Source organism: Pipistrellus kuhlii, unplaced genomic scaffold, assembly GCF_014108245.1.
Source record: "Pipistrellus kuhlii isolate mPipKuh1 unplaced genomic scaffold, mPipKuh1.p scaffold_m20_p_20, whole genome shotgun sequence".
Classification (NCBI taxonomy): Eukaryota; Metazoa; Chordata; class Mammalia; order Chiroptera; family Vespertilionidae; genus Pipistrellus; species Pipistrellus kuhlii.
The window spans coordinates 14,666,752-14,691,103 of NW_023425516.1; the positions used below are offsets into that span (position 1 = coordinate 14,666,752).

At 48.9% G+C, this 24,352-nt stretch overlaps 1 protein-coding gene across 1 annotated transcript in view; it reads right to left on the bottom strand.

Moving 5' to 3' along the window:
• TMEM120B (transmembrane protein 120B) overlaps window positions 1–24,352 on the bottom strand; it is a 40,514-nt gene extending 16,162 nt beyond the window's left edge. Inside the window, exons 1-5 of the mRNA XM_036448923.2 lie at window positions 24,182–24,352; window positions 7,441–7,559; window positions 4,492–4,608; window positions 3,091–3,150; window positions 2,453–2,548 (exon numbers count right to left, since the gene is read on the bottom strand). Coding sequence (XP_036304816.1) covers window positions 2,453–2,548; window positions 3,091–3,150; window positions 4,492–4,608; window positions 7,441–7,559; window positions 24,182–24,250 — 461 coding nt within the window. The 5' untranslated portion in view covers window positions 24,251–24,352. The remainder of the gene's footprint in view (window positions 1–2,452; window positions 2,549–3,090; window positions 3,151–4,491; window positions 4,609–7,440; window positions 7,560–24,181) is intronic.

A 24,352-nucleotide genomic window follows, 5' to 3' on the forward strand; every position in this document is an offset into this window, starting at 1 on the left:
CTGCCTCCTGCATGCATCACACTGGGGATCCAGCCTGCAACCTGGGCACATGTCCTGACCGGGAATCAAACCGTGACCTCCTGGTTCACTGGTCGATGCTCAGCCACTGAGCCATGCCAGCCAGGCCTGTTATCCTCACTTTCTGTGAAGAAACCAAGGCAGGGCGAGGTTAAGTTATTCGTCAAAAGGTAAGCATCAGGACCTCAGAGTATGGCCTTATTCGGAAACAGGGTCCTTGTAAGTGTAATTAGTTCAGAGGTGGTCACACTGGGTCAGGGTGGGCTCTACATCCAACCACTGGTACCCTCCTAAGAAGGTCACGAGAGAGACTCAGAAAAACACGGGGAAGGAGGCCAAGAGGCAGAGAACGGAGTGGAACAGCTTTAAGCCACGAAACGGAACGCCAGAGGTGGCCGGCGACCACCAGGAGCTGGAAAAGCAAGGAAGCACTCCGCCTGCAGGGGGAGCCCGCTCCCGCCCACACCTCATTTCAGACTCTGGCCTCCAGGCAGGAGAATATCCGTGTCTGTGGTGAGGCACCAGCTTGTGGTGCTTGTTACGACACCCCTCGGAGAGGACGACAGAAAGGGGGTGGGGAGCGGCGGGAACATCCAGGCCCCGGTGAGCCTTGGAACTAACCGCACCGCACACTGCAGGTCTGACCTCGGAGGCCAGAGGTCCCAGCGCAGGAACCTGGCGGCTCACAGAGAACTTTCACCCCCTTCCAGGGGGGCATGTGAGCTGGCGCTACCGAGGGTGCAGCCTTTGCCCTCCAGGGAAACGGGCCAGGCCCGGGCGGCGGGCAGGCGTGGGGCCAGGGCCTAAACGGGCCTTTGTTTTGGACGTTCAAGTGGCCAGACGAGCAAATGGACTCCCAGCCAAGCGTCTGCTAGGAAATAAACCCTGAACACCTGGGCCAAATATGAGAAAATAACGTGCTTGGCCGCCCGCCTCCCCCGGGGCAGAAACCCAGGCCACACGGAGACATGAAACCCCCGGACGGTATGGCTTCAGCCCCTGGCCTTGTCCTCCAGGCACTGCTCAGGGTCTCGTGCTGGACCGAGCCCTCCATGTACCGTGTTCACACGCGAGAACCCTGTGCGGCCGGCACTGGGGTCACCCTCCTTGTACAGACGGAGAGATGGAGGCCCCCGGAGGGAACCTGCCTGTGGGAACAGCCGGTTAGTTTCAAAGCCACGAGCGAACCAAGGTTCTCTGTGATCTACTCCCTCTCTCTCTTTCCTTTCTTTTTTTAAAAAAAAAATGTATTTTATTGATTTTTTACAGAGAGGAAGGGAGAGAGATAGAGAGTTAGAAACGTCGATGAGAGAGAAACATCGACCAGCTGCCTCCTGCACACCCCCTACCGGGGATGTGCCCGCAACCAAGGTACACGCCCCCGACCAGAATCGAACCTGGGACCCTTAAGTCTGCAGACCGACGCTCTACCACTGAGCCAAACCGGTTTCGGCTTTCTTTTTGTTCCCTTCCTCTCTCTTTTTGCAATTGAGATACAATTCACATACCATAAAATTCACCCTTCTAAAGCATACATTTGGTGGTTTTTTTGTGTGTGTATTCACAACGTTGCACACCCATCACTACTACCTAATTCCAGAACATTCTTGTCACTCCCAAAGAAATCCATACCTATCTGCAGTCCCTTCCCAATCCCTTTACCCCCGCCAATACCTGGCATCCACTAATCTAGCTCAGTCTCTATGGATTTACCTGTTCTCAACACTTTACACAGATGGAATCACACACTATGTGTGACCTTTTGTGACCAGCTTCTTTCCCTTAACGTACAAATGGAGGTTTACAGTTTTCTTATGGAAAATCACATGGTCATTAATAAATAACAACACAAGAATAAACTCTGTGTTTCACATGCTCACAACTGTAAGCCCACGTTTGCCTCGCCCTGTGATGGTTTCCAGATTCATCTGCGCTATAGCCTGGGTCAGAACCTCATTTCCTTTCACAGCCAAACGCTATTCCATTGTGCGAACACGGCCAAACGGGGCTTTTTCCTGACTGCACACCAAGGCCTCTACAGCAGCCCGTTAGGAGATGTTATTGGAGGGACTACGGAGGACAGGACTGCTGTTTCTCATGAGAAATGGCCCTTCTTGCCGAAACCAGTTTGGCTCAGTGGATAGAGCTTCTGCCTGCGGACTGAGAGGTCCCGGGTTCGATTCCGGTCAAGGGCAGGTACCCCAGTAGGGGGTGTGCAAGAGGCAGCTGATCGATGATTCTCTCTCATCGATGTTTCTCACTCTCTCTCCCTTCCTCTCTGTAAAAAAATCAATAAAATATATTAAGAAAAAAGAAATGGCCCTTCTCTATCGACACCTCATCACACCAGCACTGTGGATGCAGGAGGGACCCTGGGTCCCTCTCTCAGGTCCCCTCTCACTCCCGCGTGTCCCCCAGCGCCACGCTGCGTTACCTGTAGTGAAGGACGAACTGGCAGGCCACAGCCCCCAGGAGCAGGATGATGGTCAGGTAGAGCTTGAACTTCTCATACTCGTCCTTGTAGGCAAATCTATGGCAACAGACATGCCCGGGAGAGGTCACGTGACTATCATGACATGGATGGTAGTATGACTACCTCCCATTGGGGGCAGGACCCTTGTCCCACTGGATCCGTGACACACTGCCAACCACTTCCCGTCAGGACCTTCTGATCCCACTGAAGGAGAGACTGGACCTTAAATGAATGGTGGCATCAGTTAGGGAGCCAGACAAGGTCCCCTCCCCCCCAAAGTGCCTCGGCTCCGCCCCCCTAGAAACTTGACAGCCTGTGGCTGGACACAACCGTCTGCTTCCCAGGAGGAGAGGGTCTGACGAGCCGTGAAATGGAGCAGAGCCGTTTCTCACGGGAAACTGGCAGTCCTGTCTGCCCGACATAGGGGACCCATGAAGGAAGCCTGTCCCAGGGGTCAGTCAGGGAGACCAGGAGCCAGAGCACCACCTATTAACGGTTTTCCCCTTTATGCAAACACCCACCCTGGTCCCATAACTCCCGAACTGAAAGCACGATGCCTGGGTTTTCTGCAAAGCCAGCTGGGCGTCGGGGACACTTACTTGGCCTGGTTGCTGAGGAGGGTCACGCTTACGTTGCCGAGGACCAGATTCAAGTAGAGCCTGGAAGGAGAGACCTGTGAAGTCGCCATGTCCCCTAAAAGCCCTGGGTGCAGCCCCAACCGAAAATACTCCAACGTAACGGGCACGCGTTGAAAAGCCAGCGCAGAACATACGGTGCTAAACTCAGCGGCACAGTGGGCCTCACTTCGAGTGCGAATAATGATTAACTAGAGAACAGGGGGGACTGTGACACATGACAGTCATGACTGACCCTCATATTTCCCAGCTTCCCTTGCAACTAATGTGACCGTGTGACTAAGCTCCAGCCAATGAGGTGAAGGTATATGTACAATAGCTAGGTCAATTTAAAGCAGATTCTTTTTTAAAAAATTAAGGCATAACCTTCAAAAGTACATCAGTCTTGCTCTGGCTGAGTAGCTCCATTGGTTAGAGCAGTGGTCAGCAAACCACGGCTCACGAGCCACATGCGGCTCTTTGGCCCCTTGAGTGTGGCTCGGCGATAGAACCACTTCTTCAAAAATAGACTCGCCCAGGCTAAAAACTGACTTCTGTGCATGGGCCACAAAGTTTCAGTCACACTGTATGTGCATGCTCACATGTGGTATTTTGTGAAAGAGCCACACTCAAGGGGCCAAAGAGCCGTATGTGGCTCTTGAGCCGCCGTTTGCCGACCACTGGGTTCGAGCATTGACCAGAGATGCCATGGGTGCAGGTTCAAAACCCATCAGGGCATATTTTTTTATAAGAATCAACCAATGAGCTCAGTGGATAGAGCAGCGTGGGCCTGCGGACTGGAGGGTCACAGGTTCAATTCCAGTCAAGGGCATGTACCGTGGTTGCCAGCACATCCCCGGTGGGAGGTCTGCAGGAGGCAGCTGGTTGATGTTTCTCTCTCATCAATGTTTCTAGCTCTCTATCTCTTTCCCTTCCTCTCTGTAAAAAAATCAATACAAAAATAAAATAAAATATATAAAAAGAATCAACCAATGAATGTATAAATAAGTGGAACAGCAAATTGGTGCTTCTTTCTCCCTCTCTCTAAAACTCAATTTTTTAAAAAAAGTGCACAAGTCTTAAGCATACAACATGATGGATTTTTACATATTTATGCATCCCTGCAACCAACACACAGCTCAAAGGAAAAAACACTTCCAGCCCCAGAAGGCTCCCTCCCGGCCCCTCCCAGTCAGTGCCTGACCTCAGTGCTCATGGAGGAAGCCTCCTTCTCTTCCCTGCCCTCACTTCTGCCTTCCCTTCGCCCCCACTGCAACCTCAGCCCTCACGGGAAGGTGACAATGATGCAGACCAGGTGTCCTAGGCCTGGGTGCTGCCCCGGTGGCAGGTGGGGAGTGGGGGGCGGGGTGAGTTCCCAGCTCCTACCCGTTCTTCTTGGGCAGGTAGGCCTCCATGTCAAAGAAGATGTTCTGCCGCTCCTTGATGGTGACATCTAACTGCTGGACCAGCTCCGCCTCCGCCACACTGGCCCGGCGCTTGTACCTGCGGACAGAGGTGTGGGCATGGGAGAAGCAGGGGGTTGGAGGAAGAAATCTGGAAGCTCTGGCCACTCCCCTCCCACTCTTCCTTCTCAATGTTTCTCTCAACCTCAGTCTCCACCTGCATTCCCTGGGACTGATGCAGGCTCCCTGCTAAGCCCTGTGACCTTGGGAATGTCTTTTAACCTCTGCCTTATTTTCTTTATCTAAAAAAATAGGAATAGCCGAAACCGGTTTGGCTGAGCGGTAGAGCATCGGTCTGCGGACTGAAAGGTCCCGGGTTCGATTCCGGTCAAGGGCATGTACGTTGGTTGCAAGAGGCAGCTGGTCGATGTTTCTCTCTCATCGATGTTTCTAGCTCTCTATCTATCTCCCTTCCTCTCTGTAAAAAAATAGGAATAATATCGAGCCTACCTTCTGGAAATGCCACTGCGACAAGTAAATGAGTAAGTGCGATTTAAAGCAGTGTGCACAGTGAAAACCTTCTAGCAATGTCATTCCTCTCACTCTTCTTTTTTTCCAAATGACTTTGATTTAATCCTGGGGAGTAAACTAAACGGAAAGCTTACAACAGAGAAGAACTATATGTCAATGTCTTTTGCAAACTAAGCTGGGACACGAAGGGACTGGGGCTCTGCTCGCTATCCTGATAGGGGTGTCGAACTCAATCAGAGAAGGGGCCAAAATCTAAAATCCAGCCTAAATCGCGGGCCGAATGGTTTACTGAACAGTCATAAACTGTCATTGTGATGGAAACACAGCGGAGTGCAGTGATGACAGCGCGGTGCGGGCCACATTGCAAGGCCTGGCGGGACGGATTTGGCCCGCGGGCCTTGTGTTTGACACATGTGCTGTAGGAATAAGCTGAAGATTACTGAGAGGGAGACAGGATGGCACTTTAAAAGAATAAGCAGCCCAGCCGGTGTGGCTCAGTGGTTGAGCTTCGACCTATGAATCAGGAGGTCACGGTTCGATTCCTGGTGAGGGCACATGCCCAGTTTTATGCTCAACCCCCCAGCGGGGCACGTGCAGGAGGCAGCCAATTAATGATTCTCTCTCATCATTGATGTTTCTAACTCTCTCTCCTTTTCCCTTCCTCTCTGAAGTCAATAAAAATATTTTTAAAAAATAAATAAAAAATAAGAAAAGTAAAAATATAAGCAGTTGGGGGGCTGGGTAGAGGTGGACAAAGGGTGGGGCAGGGGATGGGGACATCTGTAGCAGTGTCAACAATAAAAACAAAGTAAAAAAAGAAAATAGCATAAAGAGCAAATGAATCAAGGCCTAATTGTTGGTCTTTCAAGACTAGAGAAACATGTCGCAAACACTCCTGGAGCAGGGGTTGTCTTCCGTGTAAGAACCTAACTCAAGGGCCAACCTTCTGCCCAGTGGCTCTCGATGTCTGGGAACTTTTTGGTCTTCAAGACGGAGTGGAGGGTGTTACCAGCATCTGTGGGCAGAGGCCAGCAACGCTGCTAAACATTCTACCATGCACAGGACAGCCCCCGACAGCGAAGAACCATCATTAGTGCCAAGGCTGAAAAACCCTCGACGGATATAGAAGACTTAAGTCCTGCCATCGGTAAGATGTGTTTCTCCAAGAGTGGCGATGTCTCGGCATTAAACCATGTACACTTTACCCCACGACTAATGGGCCTCCGTTTACCAAATGGTCAGCTATTTGGGAATAATCGATATTACTTAATATCGATTATTCCCAAATAGCTGACCATTGGTATAATCAATAACCTTCCCAAAAACTGTCCACGAGGGAAGGGGAAAAGTGAGCCAGAACCACACACCCTGGAACAAAAGCCCATGAAAGTGACCTGGGACAAGCCATTCAGGGCCTCAGAGGCCTACTTGGCGGAGGGGTCACAGGATTCACTGGTCCTGTTCGCCTACGGGGGATGGGAGCACTTCCGAAACCAGAAAGACACAAGGACTGGAAACTGAACATGGAATCCTGGCCTCAGGAACTGACCGAAGTGATGAGCTCAAGTTTATCTCCACCAGGGATATCAGACCTCTTACCCCCTACATCAGACAGCCTGGTGGAGGGAGCCCCCGCGTGCCTGAGAAGTGTGGTTAATGTTTTCCTGCCCAGCAGGACTTCTTATAACAGTTTTCTTCTGTCATCCTCTTCCCAAGCTCATGTGGTTTAAGTAGGGCTGTCCATTCCCAAGGTCCATACACTGAGCATATGACCTAGTCTTGCCTAACTAGTCTAGGTGATTTGATTGGGTCAAAGATGGGCACGTGACCAATTCCAGCCAATGAGAACGGCTCCCAGGACTTGTGCTGAAAGACAATTCTCCTTAGGCTGGGGTGCCCAAGCCGGTAGGGAGAAAGGCTGCAGGGGATAAGCCTGGCACTGCTGGTTGGCCATCTCAGGGACCATGAGAGGATGGCCAGCCATAGAGCGAAGCCAATCTCAGGAAATGCAGAATTTAGAGGGGAAAAACAGATTCCTAAAAACAAACTTTGACCCCTGCTGGTTTTTTTCCATTTAACTTTCCATTCTAGGCCCGGCTGCCATGGCTCAGTGATTGAGTGTCAACCTATGAACCAGGAGGTCACAGTTCAATTCCTGGTCAGGGCACATGACCCAGTTGTGGGCTCAATCCCCAGTGTGGAGTGTGCAGGAGGCAGCCTGTCAACGATTGTCTCTCATCATTGATGTGTGTGTGTGTGTGTCTCTCTCTCTCCCTCTCCCTCTTTTCTGAAATCAATAAAAATATATTTGAAATTTTTTTCCATTCTCTACCCAAGCCAGCGCTGAGCTGGGTTTCGGACCCTGAGAACCAGGGGAGCTTTGAGTCGCAGCCCCGCCTACCTCTGGAGCGTGCGCTTCAGGTCCTTCAGGCGCGTCCTGTGCTTGCTGATGGAGCTGCTACATAGCGTCTGCAGCGAGGTCAGCTCCTCCAACTTCTGCCGGTAGATCCTGTGAGTTTCCTGAGGGATGGAGCAGCCGGGCAGGGCGCAAAAGAGAACAAACACCAACAGGTCATTTTCCATTGTTTGTGTCAGAGGACATGACTGCAGAGCTTACAATTTGACAGCTAGGACGATACAAGCACAACTACCCAATTTGTGGCTGAGGCCGAAACCGGTTCGGCTCAGTGGATAGAGCGACGGCCTGCAGACTGAAAGGTCCCAGGTTCGATTCCGGTCAAGGGCGTGTGCCTTGGTTGCGGGCACATCCACAGTGGGGGTTGTGCAGGAGGCAGCTGATCGATGTTTCTAACTCTCTACCCCTCTCCCTTCCTCTCTGTAAAAAATCAATAAATTATATATATTTTTTTAAATTGTGGCTTAGAAGACTGGGATTGGGGAAGGTGGCACAGCATAGCCCTGCGTATTAAGGAATTACTGTTGTGTTTTTTTCTTTCTTGCCCAGGTCCCTTCCTTCCTAATGGCAATAGCAACTATTGGGTCGGCAAGTAAGTAATTGCGGGTTTCACACATATATGGCTTCAGTTGAATTTTTAGGTTTGCAGACGTAGTAAAAATGTAAAACACATTTTGTTATTTGATAGTTGGCTATTCAGCTGTTAATCAGTAAAAAAAGTTTTTTGATCTGTTTTGTAGTTTTCGTTTGGCATTCGTTGAAAAATGGAAAATCAAAAGGAACATTTTCGTCATATTTTGATTTTTTATTTCCACAAAGGGAAAAACGCATCGCAAGCTCATAAAAAGTTATGTGCTGTTTATGGTGACGAAGCCTTAAAAGAACGGCAGTGTCAAAATTGGTTTGCCAAATTTCGTTCTGGTGATTTTTCACTCAAAGATGAAAAACGCTCTGGTCGTCCAGTTGAAGTTGATGACGCCCTAATCAAAGCAATAATCAATTCGGACTGTCACAGTACAACACGTGAGATTGCAGAGAAGCTTCATGTATCACATACATGCATTGAAAATCACTTAAAACAACTTGGCTATGTTCAAAAACTCGATACATGGGTTCCTCACGAACTGAAAGAATCACAGTTAACGCAACGCATTAGCAGCTGCGATTTGCTAAAGAAACATAATGAAAATGATCCATTTTTAAAACGACTGATAACTGGCGATGAAAAATGGGTTGTTTACAACAATATCAAGCGGAAAAGATCGTGGAGCAGGCCAGGTGAACCAACTCAAACAACATCAAAAGCTGATATTCATCAAAAGAAGGTTTTGTTATCAGTTTGGTGGGATTACAAAGGAATTGTCTACTTTGAACTCTTACCACCCAACCGAACGATCAATTCTGATGTCTACATTGAACAACTAATGAAATTAAACAATGCAGTTGAAGAAAAGCGGCCCAAATTGACAAATCGAAAAGGTGTTGTATTCCATCATGACAATGCAAGGCCACACACATCTTTGGTCACTCGGCAAAAATTAATGGAGCTTGGTTGGGATGTTTTGCCACATCCACCGTATAGTCCTGACCTTGCACCATCTGATTACTTTTTGTTTCGATCTTTACAAAACTCCTTGAATGGTAAAAATTTCAATAATGATGATGATGTCAAATCGTACCTGATTCAGTTTTTTGCTAATAAAAACCAGAAGTTTTTTGAACGTGGGATTATGATGCTGCCTGAAAGATGGCAAAAGGTCATTGATCAAAATGGGCAATACATTACAGAATAAAGTTATTTAGTTCCATGAAAAAATTGTCTTTGATTTTCTTTAAAAAATTCGCAATTACTTACTTGCCGACCCAATAGGTCTGACTTGGAAGGGCCACTTCTTGTCAATTCTTAGTTCAGATGGTTCCAGTACAGCTGACTGTTCTCATTCCAAGAGTAGTCGTGTGATCCAGGCCTGACCAATCAGTATCTTCCAACCCCTTGGCAACTGATTGGTTCAGAACACGGACACCAGGCTTAAATGGGCCAATGAGAGTCAGCCCTGGGACCCTGCTGGAGTACTGGTGTAGAGAAGCCCTCTTTAGTCCTGGGTTTGCTAATCTGGTAGCAGGTACACACCTGCAGGGGTTGCTGAGTGGGGAGAGGCTGCCGAAGAATAAAGCCAAACAGGAAAACAGACCTGAGACTCAGTAAGAGACGGAATTCTCCCAGCCTCATTCCAGCCCTTGGGTCACACCACGTCTGAGGGTGACGCTGTTCCATGCTCTCGGCTACATGAATTTATAAATCCCTTTTCAGTGAGGCCGGTAGGAGCTGGGTTTCTGATCCTGGCCATGAAGAGAATTCTTACCACATCAACTAAGGAAAGGTCATACCCCTTCCCTGAGAGCCAACCCTGCCCACCCCAGACACAGTCCCTCCAATTAAAATAGCCAGCCAGGGCCACAAGGCGGCTAGAAATATCAGAGACTTTGCCCCAAAGCCGGGAGAAAGGGACAAGGTAACTTCTCCTTCTCGGCATCGGGGCCCCCAGATAACGCCATATGCCGGGAAGCAAGCCCTCGCCCCTAATCTGATCATCTAAGACAAATAGTACAATTTGGAGAAACCCACGTGAGGGGCGGGAACTATGACATTAAATGCAATAATCCAATGAACACATCTAAAGTGGCTGTGTCCTTGAACGCATCTAAAGTGGCTAGAGGAGTCGGGACCGGTTTGGATAGAGCGTCGGCTTGGGGACTGAAGGGTCCCGGGTTCGATTCTTGTCAAGGACATGTACCTTGGTTGCGGGCATATCCCCAGTAGGGGGTGTGCAAGAGGCAGCTGATTGATGACTCTCTCTATCTCTCTCCCTTCCTCTCTGTACAAAATCAATAAAATATATTTTAAAAAAATAAAATAAAAATAAAGTGGCTGGAGAAGTGTATTTATTAGAGGGAGAGAAAAAGGAGATGGTCTGACAGTGGGACCGGAGCCTAATTCTCCTGCCTGCCAAGAAGGTCCCTAAATACGCAGGGTAAGCCAGGAGATAAGGGAGAAGTGAAGAAAATGAAGTGAGAAGATAGCAATTAGGGGCCACATAAGCACGCTTTGGCTCCCAGACAAGAGGGCTCAGTCCCTCGGATTCAAACAGTATCATAAGTTGCTCCTTGCTGGCCCCCCAGAGAGGAAAATCCTACCTCTAATAACTATCAATATTTATTTACTTATTTTTAAATACATTTTATTGATTTTTTAGAGAGGAAGCAAGAGGGATAGAGAGTTAGAAACATCAATGAGAGAGAATCATCGACCAGCTGCCTCCTGCACACCCCCTACTGGGGATATGCCCGCAACCAAGGTACATGCCCTTGACCGGAATCGAACCCGGGACCTTTCAGTCCACAGGCCAATGCCCTATCCACTGAGCCAAACCGGTTTCTGCTAACTTTTTAGTTTTAAATAATTTCAAACTTGCAGAAGAATTCTGAGAAGTGTAGAAAGAACTCCCTTCTACCCTTCACCCAGATTCACCAACTGTTAGCATTACACCATATTTCCATATTTGCTTTACGCAGCACCACCACCCTCACTGTGTGTGTGTGTGTGTGTGTGTGTGTGTGTGTGTTCTTTTTCAATATCAGGCATCAGGAATTTATAGGCCACAGACCAAATCCAGCCAAATCCAGATTTCTGTACAGGCAGTAAGCTAAAATGGTTTTTCCTTGGTTGACACAGAAGAATACTTTGTGACGTGAAAGTACACGAAATTTGAAATTTCAGTAGCCAGAATGGAGCCCAGCCACGCACGTTCATTTGCATATTGTCTAGAAACTACCACAGCAGAGTGAGTAGTTAAGACAGAGACCATATGGCCCTGAGGAGCCACGAGTCCTCACTACTTGGCTTTTGTGCCAAAAAAGTTTGCCTCCTCCTTTTCTTTTGTTTTTAAATATATATATATTTTATTGATTTTTTACAGAGAGGAAGGGAGAAGGATAGTTAGAAACACCGATGAGAGAGAAACAGCGGTCAGCTGCCTCCTGCACACACCCCACCAGGGATGTAAGGGCAACCGAAGTACATGCCCTTGACTGGAATCGAACCTGGGACCCCTCAGTCTGCAGTCCGACGCTCAGTCTATCCACTGAGCCAAACCGGTCAGGACAATGCCTCCTCCTCTTCTAACCATCTGGGAGTTAGCTACAGACAGACAACACGCCTCTTTGCTCCGCACTCCTTCATTGTGCATTTCCTAAGAAGGACGCCATTCTCTTACATCCTCAGTACAATGGTCAGAGACAGACAATGCGACCTGGACACCACACCATACCATGACCTCCCATCTTGCTAGCTGTCCACGGATGGCAACCTCCCCCCAGATCCCAGACCCGACTCGGTCTCCTGCCTTGTGCTGCTGCTTCCATCGCTAGCCTCCTTCGCTAGCGCAGCTAGACTCTGTCTTTCGTGACACCCACATTTTTTAAAGAACTGAGTCTCGTTTTGGGGAATGTCCCTCCGTCTGGATGGGTCTGTCGTCGTCTCTTCATGATTGGATCTGGGTGAAGCTGTTGGAGCCAGAATGTCACTCAAGTGACACCATGTCCTCTGTGTCTCCCATCCGGAGGGACACAGCGTCCGTGAGGTTAATGTTAACGGCTGAGAGGAGGGCGGGGCCCCCTGCCTGCCCCCTTGCACAGCGACCAGCTTTCTATCTGTAGTTAACAAGAAGCCAGCTGTAGAGAGACAGGCTGTATTTTAATCACTTTTGAATTCTTCAGTCCCAAAACAGCCATCCACTTACAACCAACACCTACTGTGGTCCAGTCAGGGGGTCTCCATGGGGAGGACAGGGGCAGAGACCCCCTGACTATAGTCCATCAAGAAGGTGGGGCCATGGGGCTGAGTGTCCGGCCAACACCGGCTGCGGTTCCTGGAAGATAAGAGCCATGTGACCTCCTTGGCACTCTTTGGGGTTGGGTGCCACCGCCGGGAGATAAGACCAAGACTCCAACATCAGCAGCCAGATGCTTACCAGGCCCTCTTCAGCTTGAATTAATATTTAATTTCGAAGTAAAATGTGAAAACATTGCCCTTATAAAACATTAAAACCCCACCGCTATGGCTGGAGTCAGCTTCGAACCCATCCCTGTCCTTCTCCCCCATCCCCAGGAGTAACCACAGTTGCCAGGTTCGCCTAGACCTGTGGTCGGCAAACTGAGGCTCGAGAGCCACCTGCGGCTCTTTGGCCCCTTGAGTTTTTAGCAAAGGTCAGCTTGGGAGTACCCTAACTAAGTTAATAACAAGGTACGTACCTATATAGTTTAAAAAATCTGGCTCTCAAAAGAAATTTCAATCGTCGTACTGTTGATATTTGGCCCTGTTGACTAATGAGTTTGCCGACCACTGTTCTAGACCTTTTCCTATGTATTCCTCCAGACTGTTCTATGTATCTATATATTTCTATATTTTATTTTGTTATTTTTTAAAATATATTTTATTGATTTTGTACAGAAAGGGAGAGAGATAGTTAGAAACATCGATGAGAGAGAGTCATCAATCAGCTGCCTCTTGCACACCCCCCACTGGGGATATGCCCGCAACCAAGGTACATGCCCTTGACCGGAATTGAACCCGGGACCTTTCAGTCCCCACGCCGACGCTCTATCCATTGAGCCAAATGGGTTTTGGCAATATATATTTCTATATTTTATATAGACCTATTTCTATAAACACACGTGTGTGTGTGTGTGTGTGTGTGTGTGTGTATGAAAAGCACTTGTGAAAACTAATTCTCCTTAATATTTATTCTCATTTGCTGCGTTTTAGCAACAGGACCCCACAGACTTACAGCTAGGCATGTGGCCTGCAGACTACATTTCTCGGCCTCTCTTGCAGCTGGAGGTCGCAGTATGACCAAGAGGCAGCCAGTGGGATGTGAGCAGAAGTGACGTGTCGGGGTTCTGAATTACATTTTTATAAGGGACCGATTGGCCTGCACTCTCACTGTCCCTGGCTGGCATATGGCAACTATGGGTCCTGTTACACTGAAACCAGAGATGAGAGCGACAGGATACAAATAGCAAAGCCCACTGTGCCTTCCCTCGCCAAACCAACAAGGATCCCACGTGACACTGTATGACGGGGCTTCCCAGCCTGTAACGGTTTAAAAACACGATCGCCCATCCTTTAGCAATTCTCACAAAGAGAGGTGGGGGTCCCTGTTCTCCCCCCTTAAATATATACTGAGTGGCCAGATTATGATGATCTCTGAACACATAATAATCTGGTCACTCAATGTGTGTGTGTGTGTGTGTGTGTGTGTGTGTGTGTATATCATGTTTCCCCGAAAATAAGACCTAGCGCATGGAAAGATAAGACATCCCCTGAAAATAAGACCTAGTGCAACTTTGGCAGAAAAAAATTAATATAAGACACTCTTATTTTTGGGGAGACAGAATATATATATATATATATATATATATATATATATATATTTTATTGATTTTTCACAGAGAGGAAGAGAGAGGGATAGAGTTAGAAACATCGATGAGAGAGAATCATTGATCAGCTGCCTCTTGCACACCCCCTATTGGGGATGTGCCCTCAACCAAGGTACATGCCCTTGACCGGAATCGAACCCGGGACCTTTCAGTCCCCAGGCCGACGCTCTATCCACTGAGCCAAACCGGTCCCGGCTATATATATTAATATATGTTTTTTTTTTAGAGGCCTGGTGCATGAATTTGTGCATGGGTGGGGTCCGGCCAGCCTAGCCAGGGGGAGGGGACACGGGTGGTTGGCCTGCCTGCCTGCTGGTCAAACTCCTGGTCAAGGGGACAATTTGCATATTAAGCCCTTTATTATATAGGATATACATTGAGTGGCCAGATTATTATCCGTTCAGAGGTCATAATAATCTGGCCACTCAGTGTACGTAGGCTTGTGGCTGGCTTGACCACATAGTTCGGATAGTTAGATGATAGATAGATAGACAGAGAGATAGGGCAAAAGTGACACTCTATAATTTCTGAGAGCATGTTGTAGAAAGACCTGTGCTTCTGTCTTAATCACTGAAACAGAAGCATGTCTTAGAGCAAAAAGGTCAACCACCCTGAGGCCACCACGCTGTGTGGAAACCCTAACGACATGGAGCCATCACAGGCAGACACTCTGATAAATACTCCCCCCTGGAGTGACAAACCTTCTTGTCATTCCAGCAGAGGCACACGGAGGCAGAGAAACCTCCCGATGACTCCAGCCCCAGCCACGTGAGCCACTGCTAGCTATGCAAGTCTCCCCAGCCACGGCCTCCAGGCATCACAGGACACCGCCCAGCTATCCAGACTATGCCCCGTCTAAATTCCAGACTCATCGACCCGTGAGCAAAAGAGCGATGACTGCTGTTTTCTGCAGGGACAGATAACCGGAATGCCTCGCACCCTGGACCACACCTCCCTCTGGGCTGTTCCGTGAGAAAGAGAGAAGACACCTCACTTGAGCCTTTTCATGTGGGGATCTCTCTGTTATAACAGCATGGCTCATAGTCTAACACACAGACTTTTGGTTTTAAATATATATTGTATATAACAATTGCCGGGACCGGGTTGGCTCAGTGGATAGAGCGTCGGCCTGTGGACTGAAAGGTCCCGGGTTCGATTCCGGTCAAGGGCATGTACCTTGGCTGTGGGCACATCCCCAGTGGGGGGTGTGCAAGAGGCAGCTGGTTGATGTTTCTCTCTCATCGAAGTTTCTAACTCTCTGTCCCTCTCAATTCCTCTCTGTGTAAAATCAATAAAATAAAATTTAAAAAAAAAAATATATATATATATAACAATATCAGAACATACACGATTCCACAACTTTCTTTTCTTACTCAATAATATGCCTTGAAAAATCTACCCATGTAAGAATACATTTACTTCATTTTCCTTTAGTGCTGTGCAGTGTTGTTGTTGTTTTTTTTTTTAAATAAATCTTTATTGTTCAGATTATTATAATTGTTTCCCTCCCCATAACTCCCCTCCTCCTGGTCCCCACTCCACCCTCTGCCCTTACCTCCTCCCACCCCCTCCTGTCCTTATCCATAGGTATATGATTTTTGTCCAGTCTCTTCCCGTACCCAGACACCCCTTTCCCCCTGAGAATTATCAATCCTCTCCCATGTGTCGTGCAGTTTTTCATGCTGTAGACACACTGCCGTTTACGTAAGCCATTCCCCTACTGCGGGTACTTAGGTTGTTTCCAGCCTTTGACTATAACTAACAACGCACCTTGCACTGCCTCCCTGGGCACACAGGCTAGTATCTCTCTGGGGAAGATTCTTTCTGGGGGAAAGAAACAGAATCGCTGAGTCAGAGGGTACAGGCTTGTTTTCAGTTTTAATAGATCTTGGCAAACCGCCCGCAGAGTGACTGTACCAATTTACCATCCCACCCACAGCCTATGACAGTTGTCCACATCTCACCAACTCTCAATGCTATCCACATGTACTTTTTAAACAAATTCAATATGTTTTCATTGATTTTAGGGAAGCAGCAAGGGAGGGGGAGAGAGAGAAAAACAAAACAAACAAAACACAAAACACCAATGAGAGAAAGAAACATCAGTCGGCTTCCTCCTGCAGGCCCGTACTGAGGATTGAGCCTGAAACCTGGGCATGCGCTGTGACAGGGAATCGAACCGATGACCCCTGGGTGCACTGGACATGGCTCAACCAAATAAGCCACACTGGCCAGGGCACAAAGCTGTCTTTTTTTTTTTTTTTTCCCTTCTCATTTTTTTATTAAGGTATTATGTGTGGCCGGGACCGGTTTAGCTCAATGGATAGAGCGTCGGCTTGGGGACTGAAGGGTCCCGGGTTCGATTCTAGTCAAGGACATGTACCTTGGTTGCGGGCATATTCCCAGTAGGGGGTGTGCAAGAGGCAGCTGATCGATGACTCTCTCTCATCGATGTTTCTAACTATCTCTCTCCCTTCCTCTCTGTATAAAATCAATAAAATAAATTAAAAAAAAAAAAAAAAGGTATTATGTGTGTACAAAGCTGTCTCTCGATGCACTGTCCATGGGTGCTTCTGGGACGTGGGGGCAATACAATTCCGGCCTTCCCTTGGAGTCCTTAGATACATGATGGTATCTCCAACGGCCCCTGATGGGACCTGTGCTTTGAGATCCTTTTTCCAGGGGCAGACGAACCTCACCGAGGCAATATAACTGCCTCACCGAATCTTCCCCAGAGAGATACTAGCCTGTGTGCCCAGGGAGGCAGTGCAAGGTGCGTTGTTAGTTATAGTCAAAGGCTGGAAACAACCTAAGTACCCGCAGTAGGGGAATGGCTTACGTAAACGCCTGTGGCCTCAAATGGAACTGGTTGCCGGATGGAGACCTTCTGTTGTGTTTGCCAACCGGGCAGCTCAGCCCCCTTCTGGTTAACGTCTCCACAGTTTCCTTGGAGACTCAGTCCATGAGATCTGCCTAGGTTTGGGGTTGACCCTGCCCCCCCCCCAGGCTCCAGAGAATAAAACGCAGGCCTCGCCTGTCAGACCATCAGCCTCCCAATCCAGCTGGATGATTCAGGGAGGGCCATTTAGAACCAATGAGACTCAGTCGTAGGGCTTTTATCAGAAAAGAGACTCGTTTTTTTGTACTGGTTTTGAAGGCAATAGGATGTAAGCCCAAAGTGAATGGGGTTGTCCTGCTGAGAATGAACCCGAGAGAGAGGATAGAAAGGTAGACAGATGAAGGCTGAATCCTGATGATTTAACTTGAGCCCCTGAATCAGACTCTACCTGAAGGCAGTTCACCTTTGACGTTCCAATTATATAAGTAAAACATCTTCTGTTTTGTTCTGTTTAGCTTTGCCAATGGTTTGAGTGTCTTCATTTCAGAGGCGCATGTGACAATCTAGATTAAGATGACAAAGAACCCAGCATTCCTTCCGGGCAAGGTTAATCACACAAGGTAAGAGGAGAAGCCACAAATCCTGGGCTCGTTATTATCGGGCGCTTGCCCAGGACACTGTCATCTTCAAGATGCCAAAAGCAAGGACTTGGAGCCTGGTTCAATGAAGCCTTCATTAAGCCAGTAACTAGTCACCCAAAAAATGCAGACCATTGAACAACCATATTGGGTAGTTTACTACCAAGCTAAGGACCTAAACTACTATTTTTTAAACAACTTTATTGAGGTGCAATTTATATACCATAAAATTCACTCATTTTAAGTGCACAATTCAGTGATTGTTATACGTTTAACAAATTGTACAACCATTGCCACATCCCGTTTTTATTTTTCATTGATTTCAGAGAGGAAGGGAGAAGGAGAGAGAGATAAAAATATCAATGATGAGAGAGAATCATTGATTGGCTGCCTCCTGCATGCCCGAAACCTGGGCATATGCCCTGTCTGGGAATCAAACCGTGACCTCCTGGTTCTTAGATGGATGCTCAGCTGCTGAGCCATGTCTGCCAGGCACCACATCCAGTTTTCGAACACCTCATCATCCAATAAGATCCTAGGATCTATCAGCACTCACTCCCCACTCTCCCCTCCCACCAGTTCTTGGCCACCTCTCACCTGCCTTCTATCCCTATAGATCTGTGTTTTCTGGATATTTCCTATAAATAGAATCCTACAACATGTGAGTTTTGTGTCTGGCTTCTTTTGGTTAGCATAACTTTTTGAGGTCTGTTTACATGTGTAGCATGTGCTACTCGGCAATACAGATTTGGTATAGATTCACCACATTTGTTTACCTATTCACCAGTTGTTGGACATAAGATTATTTCCACTTTTTCTTCTTTTTTCTTTTCCCCGCTGGTGAATAATGTCACCGTGAGGAGTATGTACGAGGGTTTGTGTTGACATAGACTTTCATTTCTCTCGGATAGATACCTAGGAATGGAACTGCTGGGTCACATGGTAAATGTGTGTGTCACATTCAAAGAACACGCCACACTGCCAAACCACTACTTATTCTTATTTTTTTAATTTTTTTCAAATATATTTTATTGATTTTATACAGAGAGGAAGGGAGAGAGATAGAGAGTTAGAAACATCGATGAGAGAGAGTCATCCATCAGCTGCCTCTTGCACACCCCCTACTGGGGATATGCCCACAACCAAGGTACATGCCCTTGACCGGAATCGAACCCGGGACCCTTCAGTCCCCAAACCGATGCTCTATCCATTGAGCCAAACTGGTCCCGGCTTATTTTTTTAATTTTTATTTTAATATATTTTTATTGATTTTTTACAGAGAGGAAGGGAGAGAGATAGAGAGCTAGAAACGTCGATGAGAGAGAAACATCCACCAGCTGCCTCCTGCACACCCCTACTGGGGATGTGCCGGCAACCAACATACATGCCCCCGACCGGAATCGAACCTGGGACCTTTCAGTCCGCAGACCGACGCTCTACCACTGAGCCAAACCGGTTTCGGCTACTTATTCTTATTTCTAAATGTGGCAGCAGTGGAGTGGAACATGGGAGACGCTCCACAAAAACCAGGAGTCAGTTCTCTGCACATGTCGCAGGGAACTCCAGCTTATTAAGAGGCGACTGACTCTCACCTCAAGTCACTAGCCCCAAAACAGCTCCGAGTGCTGGGGCGCCAGAGCGGACAGGCAGCTGTGGAAGAGGGGGCCCGAGCCGCGGCACAGTAAGTCCCAACCCCTCGTTTGTTTTTACCACCAGTGTTTTTATTTTCCTTCACGAAACCACCCCTTCCCCATTCGTGTTTCATGTGGTTTAAAGTAGCACTGATTCCAGTGTGAGCTCCAGGTGTAGACATGTAACCAAGGCGTTGCCAATCAATGCCCCACTGACTGGTAAGGGATAATCACATGACTTAAGGCCAGCCAATGAGAATCAGCCCTGGGACTCTTACTGGAATTACTGGGGGAAAGATGCATCTGGGTTTTTTTGTGGGTTTTTTAGTTTTTTTTCAGGTTTGCTAAGTAGATGGTAGATGTCAAACAAGAGCCACCAGTGGTCATCTTTACCACAAAAAGGGAGATACAAATCGCCTCCTAAGAATAAAGATGACAACGAGGAGACAGACAGACACACTCACAGAGACATCATTGGAGCCCCAGATCCAGCCTTGCCTGAAGCTGTTTGTCACTGGACTTTCCAATACATGACCAATAAACCCCTTTTTTGGCTTAAACCAGTAGAATTGGGTTTCTGTCACTTGCAACTAAGAGTTCTGACTAGCCCTAACTGGTTTGGCTCAGTGGCTAGAGCGTTGGCCTGCGGACTAAAGGTCCCAGGTTCGGTTCCGGTCAAGGGCAGGTACCTTGGTTGTGGGCACATCCCAGTGGGGGGGGTGCAGGAGGCAGCTGATCAATGCTTCTCTCTCATCGATGTTTCTAACTCCCTTTCTCCCTCTCCCTTCCTCTCTGTAAAAAAATTAATGAAATTATATATATATTTTTAAAGTTTTATTCTAGAGCCAAGAATCTCAAGAAAGGTTCAGAGTCCACTATGTTAGGAACCCAGAAAATATCTGACATACAGAACGCAGACTCTGGTGTTCAACAACCTAGGTTTGAATCCTGGCTCCAGCACTTACAAGCCATGAAATGTTGTGTAACTTATTGTTCTCTGTAAATTGGTGATAATCCCTATTTCTTACGGATTTAATGAAATAATACTATCTTCCTGCTTACAGCCTGCCCCACCCTCATGTCTATTCCATAACAGCAGCTAGAGGGATGCCCATTTCATTGGTAGTAAGAGCCAAAATCTTTTATTATTAATTAAAAAATATATTTTATTGATTTTTTTTTACAGAGAGGAAGAGAGAGAGATAGAGAGTTAGAAACATCGATGAGAAAGAATCATCGATCAGCTGCCTCTTGCACACCCCCCTACTGGGGATGTGCCCACAACCACAGTACATGCCCTTGACCGGAATCAAACCTGGGACCTTTCAGTCCACAGGCTGACACTCTATCCACTGAGCCAAACCAGTTTCAGCAAAAAAAAAATTTTTTAATATTTTTATTGATTTCAGAGAGGAAAGTAGAGGGAGAGAGAGATAGAAGCATCAATGATGAGAGAGAATTATTGATCAGCTGCCTCCTGCACATCCCCATCAGAGATTGAGCTGGGAACCCAGACATGTGCCCTTGACCAGAATCGAACCCGGACCTTTCAGTCTGCAGGCCGACGCTCTATCCACTGAGCCAAACTGGCTAGGGCAAAAGCCAAAATCTTTACAATGGTCTACCTACTATGAGGTCAAGTTTAGGGAAAGAGCCCTGGCTGGTTTTGCTCAATGAATAGAGCGTTGGCCTGCAGGCTGAAGGGTCCCAGGTTGTATTCTGGTCAAAGGCACATGCTCAGGTTGCAGGTTCAATCCCCAGTGGGGGGTGCAGGAGGCAGCTGATCAATGATTCTCTTCATTGATGTTTCTCTCTCTCTTCCTCTTCTTCCTCTCTGAAAAAAAAAAAAAAAAAAGTTTAGGGAAAAACTGCTTCTAGCTATCTCCTTCCTTGTTGGGAGGGGCAAGGTCAGGTTTCCAGTGATGTAAGGCAAAGCAGGAAAGGCTTATTACATTAAACCACCTGCCACCGTGTCGGGAAGTGACCTTCTGTGGTCACACCACCGGCCACAGGGCCACGCTCAATTTACCAACAAGGCTGAAATCCCAAACAGCTAAAAACAAAATAACCATGGCGACCTGACCTTGCCCCAGAGACCAGTGAAGCTCCACAATCAAAAGAAATCAGATCTTTTCCTCTGGAAATTCCCAGAGATTATGACTTTTGCGGAGGAGGGAGAAATTCTAAAGACCTTTCAAATCCTCTAGGGCCTGAGCTAAGTTTCTTCTTTCCTTCCCTTCAAGTGTAAATGGGAAGGAAAGGTAAAAACCCAGTGATAGTCTACATTGCCCCAAGAAAGGAAACCAGAGAGATACAAGCATAAAATCCACGAATCCCAGATTCCGAGGTAGATTAGGAAAATTAAGATTGCTGAAACCAGTCTGGCTCAAGATAGACCGAGATTTTCTGGTGAAAAAAAAAAAAAGAAATAAAGAAAAAATCTTTCTAGTTCCCCTCTGTCCACCTGCCTACCTGCTGTAACCCTCTTATTCCCCAATAAAAGGCCTCATTTGAAAGTCTGTCCAGCACATACACAATGACGAGGTGCACCCTACTTATTACACATGTATTTCCATAGACTTTCATTCTAGGAGTTCAGAGCTCTCCCATTAAATATGACAGAGAGGGGCCTCCCCACACAAGGACATACATGTGAAGTAAACATTTTTAAAAAAATATATTTTATTGATTTTCCACAGAGAGGAAGGGAGAGGGATAGAGAGCTAGAAACGTCCATGAGAGAAACATCGACCAGCCGCCTGCTGCACACCCGCTAAAACCAGGGGATGTGCCCACAACCAAGGCACATGCCCCTAACCGGAATCGAACCTGGGACCCTTCAGTCCGCAGACCCACGCTCTATCCACTGAGCCAAACCGGTTTCGGCTGAAGTGAACATTGAGAGAACTAAGCTCCAGCTCCAGCTGTGTCACTAAGAAGCTGTGTGACCCCGGTTACGTTAGCATGCCCACGCTGCAGTGTCCTCATCTATTATGAACTGAATTCACAGTGTTTTCCACCTCCAGTCCTCCAGGGGACTCCGTGGCCTTCCCTCCATCACTGACCTCTGATCCAGAAGCTGCCAGCCAAGCCTGCGGCCAGCAGGGCTGAGAGCAGTCACACAACCTGTCACCCAAATGCCTCCGTGTGCATCGGGGCCGGGGCAAGGGCCGGGGCAAGGGTGATGCCTCCTGTCATGGATGCTCCCTCTTCCCCAAGTGCACTCCGCGCCCGGCGGCTGAAGGACTAAGCAGGGACGGCACAGTTCCCACCAGGTGAGCCCTTCTGCAAACCCTGCTGGCACCTAGGGACGAAACCAGGCACTAATGCCCAGCGCCTCCCTGTCCCGCACACACCTGAGCCCCAGAGACACCACATAAGAACACAGCAAATCAAACCGTCTCCTCTGCAACCTCTGCCTGCCAAGACCTGCTGTCTAATTGCTGTTAATTGCCATTAATCGCATCGCTCGAAGACTCCTCCTTCTCCTGGGCTGAGGCAGGACAAGGGGAAGGAAGGGTGAACAACAAGAGCTCCACACAGCGAACCTCTCCTCTCACTCCTGCCCCTGACACCCCCCCCCAAGTGGTTCCAAGGCTGGACATGACGCCCAGTAGGAGGAAGCATTAAGAAGTGGCTGAGTGCCAAAACCGGTGTGGCTCAGTGGATAGAGCGTCGGCCTGCGGACTGAAAGGTCCCAGGTTCGATTCCGGTCAAGGGCATGTACCTTGGTTGCGGGCACATCCCCAGTAGGGGGTGTGCAAGAGGCAGCTGATCGATGTTTCTCTCTCATCGATGTTTCTAACTCTCTGTCCCTCTCTCTTCCTCTCTGTAAAAAAAATCAATAAAATATATTTTTTTAAAAAAAGTGGCTGAGTTTCTACAATGGCAGTGGAGCCACAAGGGTCCCCAGGGAGTTGGGTGGGACCCGAGCCCCAGACCTGAAGGAGAGGGCACCAACCCACACACTCGCTGGACAAGCCAAGAAGGGGATACCGCTTTGGTTCTGGGTACCTTACCCTCTGCTCATGCCTAAAACTGTCCCGTCTCTCCAGCACCCCTCTCTCTGGTCATCCGGACCTGCTGCCTCCAGTCTAGGAGGACTCATTACAAATACCCTTGGCAATCCCTGCTCCCCTCCTCTGGACACTGGGAGAGGCCAGCCAACCGCAGACAGAAGCGACATGCTCGGGGGGAATGCCGTTGCTCAGGCTGAGGACAAGGAGGGGTGCGCAGAGATGGGAGATGGGACCCCGGGCAAGCAGAGCCTAACCCTGAGAAAACAGGCACAAGAGGGTAGCTGCAGAGGGAGCAGCCCCATCTCCAAAAATGGTCCAGGCGTCCCCCTTGGTTTCTTGGGGCGTCTCCTCGGAGACTCAGGAACAGATCCCCCTGCCCGGACCTCAAGGCCACAAAGCCATTCTCTCAAGGGGCCTCCCTTGCCTCCTCCGCCCCCACCCTACAGGCTCTGGGCCGGAAGGGTGAGGGCAGAAAGCGGCCCTCACCCTCCTGAGAGAGGCACCCCAGCTGTCAGAACTGACAGATGCCTCCACCACCTGCAGCAGCGCCTGAGAAGCACCGACACCGGAGCCCCGAAGGCAGAGAACAGGGAACCCTGGTCCCAAAGCAGAGCCGATGAGTTCAAGGTGAACGTCTCCCAAGCACATCTTCCCGGCAGAGCTGCAGCGGAGGCTGCTCCCCAGGACAGAGGGGCAGCTGAGCTGCCAAAAGCCGTGGGGTCAGGGGAGACCCCTGAGGAGGTGGGGGCTGGGCTGTTCCGAGTCCCAGCACAGACCTGTCCCCGCAGGCCTCCTCCCTACAGGGACACGCCTGGAACTTCCCCCCAGAGGCCACGGACCAACTTTCTGCAGCGACGGAGGTGCTCGGTGCGAGGGACCGGGAACGGAGGCTTTGCCCGGGCGCCCCAGGCGGGTGAAGATCTGAGGTGCTGGGAGACGGGCGGGGGCTGGTCCATGCGGACCACCGGCCTCCAGGGCCTGGCCTGGGGCACCCTAGGCCCTGAGGGTGCTCACCCCCCGGGCTGGGGGTGGGGGGAGCAGGAAGGGGAAGGCACTGCACCCCAGGTAGCCGCGCTGAGGGGCCAGGTGGCCCGACCTTACCTGCAGTTCCTGGAATTCCCCCTCCAGCTCGTGCCACTCGCGCTCGCAGCGCTCCAGCTGGCCGGACATGGTGCAGCGGCGCGGGGCGGCGGGCCCCCAGCACCCCACGGCCGCGCGCTCGCCGGCCGCCTTCAGAGGCACCAGCTGTTCCTGCGCAGCCGGAGCCACGCG